The sequence below is a fragment of the Sarcophilus harrisii genome, chromosome 4 (assembly GCF_902635505.1).
Source record: "Sarcophilus harrisii chromosome 4, mSarHar1.11, whole genome shotgun sequence".
Taxonomy (NCBI): domain Eukaryota; kingdom Metazoa; phylum Chordata; class Mammalia; order Dasyuromorphia; family Dasyuridae; genus Sarcophilus; species Sarcophilus harrisii.
This window is the reverse complement of record NC_045429.1, coordinates 332,847,248-332,858,898: the sequence shown is the minus strand read 5'-3', so window position 1 is coordinate 332,858,898 and position 11,651 is coordinate 332,847,248. Positions and strand designations below refer to the sequence as shown.

The window sequence follows — 11,651 nt, the reverse complement described above, 5'->3', positions numbered from 1 at the left end:
TATTTTTCTTGCTTTAAAAATGGCTAATCTTCCTTTCTAAAGTATATAGAGAATTGATTCAAATTTATAAGAATTCAAGTCATCAAAGAATATGAACAGATAATTTTTGATGACAAAACTAAAACCATTTGTAGGCACATGAAAAGGTGCTCTAAATCACTGTAGATCAGAGAAATGCAAAACATATATCACAAGTGGGAAAAAGGAGGGGAGATGTATATTATAACACAATCATTTCCAGGACCTCAGTGGTTTCTCACAACAAGCCAACTAGTATAGAAAAATATAGGTACTCTCAAGTCCTTTGTGAAAGGTTCCTGAGTTGATTGTTTCAAGCCTTAGGAGTCTTTTCCTGGTAACCACAAGACCAGAGTTTTGTGACAGATCCTACAATCTTTGATTCATTTCATTTAACTTTGATAGGCACAGTACAAGCACAGGAAGGTCAGATTGATAATTGAGCAGTTCTAGAACTGTATTTCCATATAGGAACAAAGACTTAGAGAAAGGACACATCAGCTGAGTGAGTTAGTTGTACAAAACAAATTATTGATAGGGATGCTGAAATCACTCCCCAAAAGAAGTGGGTAAAATATAACTCATTGCAAGCACTGAGTGGCATGCTTAATGAGTCGATTAATATTAACTTCTCTTCTCCAAAGGAGGAGTTTTCTGCCATTTTTGAACATGGGTTATGAGAGAGGTAGAAGGGGAGGAACATGTCAAAGAGCAACATGCAATGGGAGGACCAAGAAGTCTGTTGACTTCCTCATCCCTAGCCAATTAAGGCAACAAGGGAGCGGCCTTGTATTTCTAGATAGGAAATAAAAGGCTCATTCACACATTTATAAGGAACTGCCCCTGAGTGGATCATCCTTTTCTTGTAAGGACCCTAAATAAACCAACTTAATACATTCCAGAGTATTTTTTATCTTTGTAGCTTATTTCTAACAATAATTTGAAGCTACATTGTGAGTTTCAGACTCCAAAGCCAGAATCTGCTGGTGAAATCATAGCTCTGTAAAAATCTAAATTATTAGTCTATTCTTTGCATATATCATATTGATTAATGTGAAAATCACAATTATCTTCACAATATGAACAGACTGGTTTGAAGGAAGAAATAAAAACTATATATAATCTTAACATCAAAATGCTTTAAAACATTAGAGAAATGCAAATTAAAAGAGCTTTGAGACATTATCTCACACCTATAGATTGGCTAAAATGATGGAAAGGGAAAATGCCAAATGGTGGAGGAGATGTGGAAAAAATGAGACACTAATTTTTTGGTGGAACTATGAACTGATCCAAGCATTTTGGAAAGCAATCTGGAATTATGCCCAAAGAGTTATAAATACTCACATATAAATTATAAATACTTAACTACAAAGAAACTATAAAGGAAGATGCTATATATCTCCAGAGAGAAAACTGATAAACAGAAGTATGTATGGCATAAATTTACATAGACACACATTTGTATCTAATGGTGGCCTTCCCTACTATGGAGTGATTAAGACAGAGAAAAAAAAAATTAAAAGTGTACAGGAGAGAACAAAAGAAAACCCAGGAGACCCAGAAAGCAGTGGTATTTATTATTACATCATTTCTCAAAACAAAAAGTAGACAATGTGAAATGGAAATTCATGGATTTATAGTGAATCTTCTATTTGTGTTGTGCTATATAAATGGAATTTTTATTGTCTTTTTAAATTTAACTTTAAAATATTTTTAAATAGCTAGTTATCTTATTGAATAAAGAATCTACTTACTTCCCTCCCCACAGAAAAAGAGAGATCAAAAAATGAGGGAAAAAATCATTGAAAAAGATCCAGCCAGGAGTCATTCTTTCTTCAATCACTGGGGTAGATTTCCCCACTTAGCAATTTCTTCAACTCATCTTGGGTCAAGAGATTGCAATGTAGAAAGATGGGCCAGTAGACACCTTTCACGATCCATCTCTTCTTGGGTCCCCATGAAAGGGGCCATGTCCATGGCTGGTATTGATTGTAGCCAGCTACCATAGTTCATGTTGGAGTTAGCTGAAGAGAAACTGAACCAGTGCACTGTAGGGTCCATAACATCCTGTCTGGAGTCAAAAGGTCTGGCTGGTGGACAATTGGAGGGATTCATGCCATCTGTAGCTAAGGGCTGGAGATTGTTGCTGCCATGAATGGCACCATAAGCAAAGTCCATGGGCTCTCTAGGGACTTGGGGAAGGACCCTAGAAGTCACAGGCATCTCATCTATAACTTGACAAGCACCTTCTCCTAGGCCTGCTATGGAAACACTAGATGCATTTTCAGTGGAGATCCCAGGAGTAGAGAATTCTAAAGATGTCAGACATCTGGAAGAAAGAGAAGAGGAGCAAGTCAGTGTAATTAGCAATAATACATTTTCCCAATATTCTATTTCTTATTTCCAGATCTGCTTCTTATCAGTTAAGTATACTCCTTTTACCCACAGCCTCAGGACACAAAGTCCTGGAGAAAACAGGAGAGAAACATCATCCAGAATACCAGAACCTGGTACACAAAGAATGGAAATCAGTCAAAAGGATCTCAGTTCCTTTAGTTCTTCTTTCAATAAACTTTCTCCAAGAAAAAGGAAAAAGGAATCCATGAGTGAATTTTTTTTGACATTTATAGCTATCTTCTGTGAGGATTAAAGATATGAACTCTGTCTTTGAGGTACTGAGTATTTTTTGGACAAGTCACCTCAGTTTGGGAACCATTTGGGAAATCTTGCCAAATCACTTCTCCCTACCTCACATCCACTATACTTCCTAGATTCTTCTGCACTAAAGACTCTATTAGCTTATGTCCTTAAATTTGGAGATATCCACCAGGGGAGCTGGGACAGATGTTTTAGCTTTCTCTAAGACTGAACTTCAAGTTCATTTGGCACTGGGATTAGAGGAAAAAATAGATAGACCCAGACAGAGAAATATCTAGGATTTGGGAGGGAAAAAAAGGCAGTGAGAAGGGAGTAGGAAAGATGGGAAATAGAGAGAGAAGGGGGGGAGGAAGGACAGGAAAGGAAAAGAGATAAAAGACTTTATGATTAAGGTAAAGAAAGTGGATGGTTGGACTAGGCACCCAAGAAAGGACACCCAAACCTCAACATCATTATGGCTTATGCCCTCAGCTTCCTTCCACATATTCTTACCCAGCATGTTGTTTTCTGCGTTTCCCTCTTGAGCACATTTCATCCTCTGAATCATCAGGAAAGAAACTTCTCTTATTTGAGCCTTCTTCACTTTGTCCAGAGTTATTAGAATATGAGGGCATGGCATGGACCCAGAATTCTTGTTCAAGTTGCTTCTCTTCTTCAGTCCTAGTGATAGTGTCCATGGGCCTTGTGGGTATAGAATGGAGCCAATTTCCACTGGTGCAGGTGGAATTAAATGAGGAAGATAGGGGCCAGTTTTCCTGAGGGACCACAAGGTCTTGTTGGAGGTTGTGTTGGATGGTGGGTAGAGAAGTGGAGGGTGGAAAGCCATTCTCCATGGCGTTCATGCCCAAAGGCATGACATAACTACTGCTGGGAGTGGAGTCATAAGCACAGCTTGGGAGTGGCTGAGCAGACTGAGCCAAAAACCGAGGATTCGGTGATGCCCTTTTGTTATCTTGAGAAGAACCCTCTCCTAGCTCTATTGAAGAGTCATCAGAATCAGTTTGAGGGGAGTTTGTGGATCCTTCTGATGCAAGATACCTTGAAGAAAAAGAAGGTGAAAGGAAAATTGAGTCCGCAAAATAAGAATACATTCTTTCAGAATTCCCATCCCATCATCCAAATTTCAGACCTACTTTCTATTTGAGCAGTTTTAGTCCTCTCTGCCCACAATCTCACAATAGAGTACTGGTAGAAATTAGAAGATAGGAGGGATTGATTGGGTCAGGCTAAATGTGCACTAAAAGCAATACTTGGAATCTAGGGGACAAAGAAGAGAAAAAACAAACATGGAGCTGAGCCCCTTTACTACTTACTGATTCACATTTTTTCCAAAATAGTCCTTTTCTCTAAAGCCCTTAGCAAAAGGATTGTGCTTAATTTTGAGTTGGGAGACCTAGAAAGAAGAAAAAAAGAAGTAAGAACCATTTTCCCCTTTGGAAATTGAGCTACCTACTGGAAAAGGCAAGGACTTGATGTTTATCTCAGCTCCAACTCAACAACAGGGAACTAGCTGGGTCCTCTTGCACTTAGCTCTAACTCTGTCCACCTTTGTGTCAGTGACTAGCTAGATGAGGGTTTCTTTTCCTGGATTTTAGAGGACTTTTAGAGTTGGAAGGAAACAAAATTTCAACTTTATTTTCTATCTTCATAATGAAGTTGAGCCTCTCCTTATGTTAGGAATTTGGAAATTCATTCCTCTGAGGAGATGTCACCTGTCTTCATAAGTGGTTGATAACACAAACAGGTTAAGAGCATGTCATTTAGAAAGAAACACCCCCTAGCCAGCCCTTCTTTGTATATTGTGGCTTGCTCTTAGAGGAATGTAAACTTCTTGGAAGAGACAGGTGGGTGAGTACTCTTTTATTTTTCTCTATGTATCCCTAGAGCCCTGCATGTGTTTGATGGCTGATCACCTCTCTCAACAACAAATGACTGTTGAGTGATCAATCATCTCCCCCCATGCTATCCCTCTACCCAGCCCAAATCAGATGTTCCACTAAGAATGATTCTCACCTTAATATTTTGATATGCAGTTACAGTGATGAACTCTGTTTCTGGAAACGTGAAGTTATGGGTGAAGGAAGGAGCTGATGTTTCATGTTCTCCATCATTCACTTCTTCAATACAAAGCCTCGGTTGATATTTGTGGAGGGAGTGCAATAAGATCATCTGTAAAGAAGTCAGAAGTATGGGGTGAGATGTTTCTCTTCTTTGTCTACCTACCTGGTCTCTATTAGTAATACCTGGGAAGGTGGAGACTGACCAAGTGTTATCTAAGATCTTCTCTTAGGATCCATAGAAACTATAGATCCTATAGAATAGGGAGGATGCTCTCCTAATTTCTGGAAGTATGAGCGATGGAAATCCCATGCTTCCTTGGTGACTTGCTCTAAGCTCTTACTCCTACCCTCCTGACACTGGAAAGGTCTTCTCTAAATCTAGTTTCAGCATGCTTTTCTCCTTTTTGTGCCGAGGGACTTGGCAAGGCTGGAAAGGGGAGCACAATGGAGACCTTACCTTTTTCCCTTTATTGATAGTTTCTTTGCTGTTAGTCACTTTGAGGTGGTTAAATTTGATCTCTTTCTTCATCCAATGAGCCCCAGTGTTGGGGGAGTCTGGGTGGATATACAGATGATTCCCTGTGGAAAGATGAACTCTCTAAATATTTTTGTGCAATTAAAAAAGTTTTGCAATTTTGTTGACTTCTTTTGGGAATGATCCAAGCAGACAGATATCCCAGGTCAAAGGGCTGCACAGGTCACATAATTTGTTATATATAATGTCAATACTTTACAAAATAATTGTACTCATTCACAACTTCACTAATAGTGATGTACGACAATGTAACTATTTTCTGAATCCTTTTTTTCTCATCTCTGCCTCTTTGATAACTGTGAGGTAGAATCCAGAATTGCTGAAATTTGCACTTCTATAATTCATAGTGAATCAGAGCAGTTTTCCCACATGCTTCTAGTTTTGCTGGAGAACTGCCTTATTCGTGTACTTAGAATATTTGTCAATATGCAGTGCATAAAAATGTTTATAGGAACTCTATGGGAACAAAAAGATTGAAAAGTGAAGAATTCATTGGACTATTTCAATGTGGTGGAATTTTGTAGTCAGAAGTGAGACAATGAATGATTTTTAAAATGCTGGAAACACTATACTACTTGTTACAATCAAACTAGCAGAAGCAGAGAATTGATTCACAAGTTAACTATAAATTTTCTATTTTAAAAATCTTCAATTCTTTAGTAAATTGATGGAAAAGGAAATGTTCAGTAGCAGGAGAAAATTGATTCAATAACTACATTCAAAAAAGTCAAACAATATTAAAAGCATTCATCTATACCATGACTACCAATGATTCCAGAAGAAGGACCAAGCCCTCTGCTGACAAAGAGATAGTAGATATAGGGTGGAAAATGAGTCATGTAATTGAGTCTAGCCAATGAAAAGATTGGTTTTGCTTAGAATGTATGTTGGTTATGAGAAATTGTCTTTTTTTTTTTTTAAACTCAGTGTGGTGGCAGTGGGAGGGAAAGAAAATACTTTTCTGCTCATTAAGAAAATGATGGAAAATGGAGAGGCAGCAGGCTAAAAAATGTGAAAAGCTGAATGCATTTTCAGACAAGCTTACTGTATTGCTGTTAGTTTTGCTCCATTGTTTTCTTTTGTTACCTCTCATAGAATAGGGAGAAATAAAAAGGATTTTAATATCAAAACCAAAATAGACCAATAAATGTTTTTTAAAAGTATAAAAAAGGTAGATGTGGTTTTCTAGAGCTAGGACCTGAAGACTCCTGACACTAGACAAACTCATCAAGTGACTCAGGTGAGGAAGTGTAGCTGGTTTCTGTGGGGCTTACAAAATGATGAGGAAAGAAGGAAACAAACCTATCCTAGGCACTTTGTTAAAAGCTTTACAAAGGGCACCTAATCTAATTTTCCCACACACCTGCTTGATAAATAGTATTGTTCTGAAATTAATTGACTTGTTTGATAATAAGAAAGTATGGATAAGTCTAGGAAGAGAAAATCCTGGGACTTGGGGGGAAAAACAGAAAGGAAGAAAAAAGTCAGGTGGTGTGGGAAGAAGGACCAATGTGGGAAGAAAGGACAATTTGATTTTCTTAGGGGACTCACAAAAGGGCACCTCGATATCAGAAAGACTGACTAACTCCATCCTCAGCACACTATACACAGGCCAGGAAATCTTTCCTTACCTAGCATGTTCTTCTCTGTTTTTTCACACTGAGACCACTTGCCATTCTGAAAACTCCAGTGGTGTGGATCAACCGGCAATATTTCCAGAAATACCCGGTAACGAGCAACGGGATTCATCCCATGAATTCTGTAAACCAGTAAAGGGAACATTCGCCTGCAAAGAAAAGAAGAAACAGTGAAAAAAAAACTTAATTGCTTCTAGGGCAGAAAAAGCCAGGCAGTTCTCTGTGTTAGGTATAGACTTTTTATTTTTATTTAATATTTTATTTTAGGGGCAACTAGACGGCACACTGTTTAGAGCACTAAATGGAGCATTAACTCCTTAGATTCAGGAGGACCTGACCTCACCTGGTTTCAGACACTTAACAATTACACTAGCTGTGTGACTTCTAGCAAAGTCACTTAATCCCAATTGCCTTCTCAAAGGGAAAAGAAAAAAAAAAAGGAATGTTTTATTTGTTTTGGTTCCTGAAGTCGGAAACTTAGAAGTGTGAACTCCTGCTACCCCACCCTGCTTCGTTTTTTTTTTTTTTTTTTCTGAGGCGATTGGGGTTAAGTGACTTGGTCCGGGTCACACAGCTAGGAACTGTTAAATGTCTGAGACTAGATTTGAACTCAGGTCCTCCGGACTTCAGGATTGGTGATCTACCACTGTGGCACCTAGCTGGCCCCGTTCAATCGTCTTTTTACTCTCTACCAAGCAAGAGTCTAGTAAATTCGAGTTTCCCAAAGGAAATGGCCCATAGAACTCCTGCACATATCGTCCTATAGCTTATGGCACCAAATTGTCAGAAACCATTGCTTGGAAAGCAATCATTGGTTGGTTTGGGGCAGCCATAGGTGCCAAAAGAAGGCAAGAGCTCCCAGCTTCTGGTGAATTTGAATGAAACTCAAGGAAAGGAGGCTCAGTCGCGGTTCTCCAGCTCCGGGGGACCCATGAGGCAAAGTGCACCCCCTCTCGCTTACCTGCCCGGCTTGTTAATAATCATTTCCGTCTGCTCTCGGTAAAACTGGAGCCACAGGGAATGGTTGTCGAGGACCACTCTCAGTGTTCCTGAGGTGCAAGTGTGGCTGGCGTCGTCGGAGGTATCTGGGGAGCTCTGAAGATGGTTGAGGTCCGCTCGCCGTCGAGTCAGCACCCCCATAGTCCCAGGCTGCCTGCAGTCTGACGGGCACCATCGCGACCCTAGGGATGAACGGGTATTTCTGAGAGAAAGGTATTTCTCTCGGGGCCACTGGAACTGACTTTCACTCACTGACTTTCGAGCTCCAAGGCCTGCTTTTATATCAACCCCATAACTATTCGAGACCCCGCCTTTGAATTCACACCTCAGGACTTTCTTCTGAGATGGTGTTCTTTTGTTCTATTTCTTTTTCTGGCCTTCAGGCTATACCCAGCATAAACTGCTAATAAAAGACATATTGTCCTGAATTATTTATTTATCTGTTTATTGCTGAGGCAATTGGGGTTAAGTGACTTGCCCAGAGTCACACCTTTAAGAGGTGTTAAGTATCTGAGGCTACATTTGAACTGAGATCTTCTTGACTTCAGGGCTGGTGCTCTATCTTTTTTTTTTTTTTTTTTTTTAATAGCCTTTTATTTACAGGATATATGCATGGGTAACTTTACAGCATTAACAATTGCCAAACCTCTTGTTCCAATTTTTCACCTCTTACCCCCCCCACCCCTCCCCTAGATGGCAGGATGACCAGTAGATGTTAAATACATTAAAATATAAATTAGATACACAATAAGTATACATGACCAAAACGTTATTTTGCTGTACAAAAAGAATCAGACTCTGAAATATTGTACAATTAGCTTGTGAAGGAAATCAAAAATGCAGGTGTGCATAAATATAGGGATTGGGAATTCAATGTAATGGTTTTTAGTCATCTCCCAGAGTTCTTTTTCTGGGCGTAGCTGGTTCAGTTCATTACTGCTCCATTGGAAATGATTTGGTTGATCTCGTTGCTGAGGATGGCCAGGTCCATCAGAACTGGTCATCATATAGTATTGTTGTTGAAGTATATAATGATCTCCTGGTCCTGCTCATTTCACTCAGCATCAGTTCGTGTAAGTCTCTCCAGGCCTTTCTGAAATCATCCTGTTGGTCATTTCTTACAGAACAGTAATATTCCATAATATTCATATACCACAATTTATTCAGCCATTCTCCAACTGATGCACATCCATTCAGTTTCCAGTTTTTAGCCACTACAAAAAGGGCTGCCACAAACATTCGTGCACATACAGGTCCCTTTCCCTTCTTTATAATCTCTTTGGGATATAATCCCAGTAGTAACACTGCTGGATCAAAGGGTATGCACAGTTTGATAACTTTTTGACCATAGTTCCAAACTACTCTCCAAAATGGTTGGATTCGTTCACAACTCCACGCTGGTGCTCTATCTACGGCTCCACCTAGTTACCCTTTACCCTGATCTTAATGAAAAGAAATATACTTTAAGTTTTCTTCAGGACGAATAATATTTGTAGTACTTTTTTTTTTAAAGTTGCCTTCTGTTGACACAACACATATCCTCAGTCCCTAAATCCAAAGAAATGTTTCTTCCATACTTTCCTAAACTCACACATCCTTTTTATTTTTATTTTTCACTTTACAGTGGTTCCCCTCCGCCCCCATTACATGATAGTTTTCAACACTCATTTTTGTAAGATTTCGAGTTCCGAATTTTTTTCTTCCTCCTTCCCTTACCTGCTCCCTACCTAAGACAGTGGGCAATATGATGTAGGTTATACATGTACATTTATTTTAAGCATATTCCCATAGTAGTCATGCTGTGAAAGAAAAATCCGAACAAAGGGGGAAAATCAAGAGAAAGAAAAAACAACCAAAACAAAACCGTATGTTTCTATCTGCATTCAGTCTCCATAGTTCTTTCTCTGCAGATGGATGGTATTTTCCATTCCAAATCTATTGCAATTGTCTTGGATCTCTGAGAAGAGCCAAGTCTATCATAGTTGATAATCACAATTTTGCTGTTCCTGTGTACGTGTTCTCTTTTCCATTCCTTAACATCAGTTCACAAAGTTCAGGTTTTCAAAACAACCTGCTTATCTTTTAAGCACAAAATATCCACTATTCAATTACCACAACTTATTCAGCCATTGCCCAAAGTCCCCCATTTCCAATTGAAACCACAAAAAGAGCAGCTAAAAATTTTTGTACATGTGTGTCCTTTTCACTTTTCTATGATCTGGGATACAGCCCAATAGTACTTCTGGATTCAAGGGTTCACAGTTTGGTGTTCTTTGGATAGTTCCAAATTCTCTTAGAATGGTTGCCGATTCACCCTCCACCAACAATGCATTGTGTTCCAATTTCCCCCATCCTCCAACCTATCTAAACTTTTCCTGTCCTTTTAGTCAATTAATTATAAGCCTACCCTTCCCAAATATTTTTTATGGTTTGCAATATTTATTCTTGAATTTTCCATGGGTTTCAAAGAACCATTGTTTGAACAAGACGGATCTGAACATTATCATTAAAATCCTTCATTTCATTTTCTCTAGTTTTTTATTCACTCATTCTCTCCCGACACTTATCCTCCCCATTTCAAAAAGCAAGAAATACAAAGTCATTAATCCTTATTTGCCACGCACATACCTGATAATTTATTAGTTCCCATTTCTTTCCCCAACTAACTGCTGAAATTTTTTCATTAATTTAATTAAATCGGATTTAATTATAAATATATATATATATATATATATATATACAGAGAGAGAGAGAGAGAGAGAGAGAGAGAGAGAGAGAGAGAGTGAGAGTGTAATGGTATGTTTGAGTTAAAGTTCATGCAGTGTTCCTGCATCTTTTCGATGTTGTCCTAATTTGTTTCCTGAATATGGATAGTTCGGTCTCTTAAAGCATTTTTTTCCACAGTGATTTTCCATTTAAAATTTCGGGAAATACATTCCAGGTGGGGTTTCTTGAGTAAGAAAGGAAGAGATCTTCTTGTTTAGTCTTTTCCACTGTGTTCGACTTTGGGTGAGTTCTTTTTTTTTTTTTTTTTTTTTTTTTTTTTGCCTTTTGTTAAGGTTATACTGGTAACTTTGATTAAAATTCCAAACCTCTTGTTCCAATTTTTTCACCTCTTACCCCCCACCCCCTCCCTAGATGGCGGATGACCAGATGTTAAATATTTTATAAATTAGATACACAATAAAGTATACATAAAAATTATTTTGCTGTACAAAAAAGAATCAGACTCTGAAATATTGTACAATTTTTGAAGGTCAAAAATGCAGGTGGCATAAATATGGGATTGGGAATTAATGTAATGGTTTTGTCATCTCCCAGGTTCTTTTTTCTGGGATGCTGGTTCGATTCTGCTCATTGAAAGTTTGGGATCCGTTGTGAGTGGCCAGGTCCATCAGAACTGGTCATCATCTATATTTTGTTGAAGTATTAATGATTCCGGTCTTCATTTACTCAGCATCAGTTCGTGTAAGTCTCTCAGGCCTTTCTGAAACATCCTGTTTCATTTCTTACGCAGTAAATTTCCATAATATTCATAACCAAAAAGGTTCCAACTGATGGACATCCATTAGTTTCAGTTTTAAATACAAACTCCAAACATTATACAGTTTTTCCTTCTTTTGATCTCTTTGGGAATTAATTATAGTAACACTGTGGCAAAAGCAAATTTGATAACTTTTTGAGCATAGTTCCAAACTACTCTTTTGGGTGAGTTCTTAACCAAGATACTGGAATAGTTTG

At 38.4% G+C, this 11,651-nt stretch overlaps 1 protein-coding gene across 1 annotated transcript; it reads right to left on the bottom strand.

The window, feature by feature from the left end:
* Positions 1-2,471: 2,471 nt before the first annotated feature.
* On the bottom strand, positions 2,472-8,051 carry LOC116423622 (T-box transcription factor TBX21-like). The gene is made up of 4 exons (XM_031968655.1): positions 7,873-8,051; positions 6,906-7,060; positions 5,197-5,318; positions 2,472-2,486 (listed from the first exon to the last, which is right to left on the bottom strand). Exons 1-4 carry the CDS (start codon positions 8,049-8,051, stop codon positions 2,472-2,474), a joined length of 471 nt encoding a protein of 156 aa, XP_031824515.1.
* Between the last annotated feature and the right edge of the window lie 3,600 nt (positions 8,052-11,651).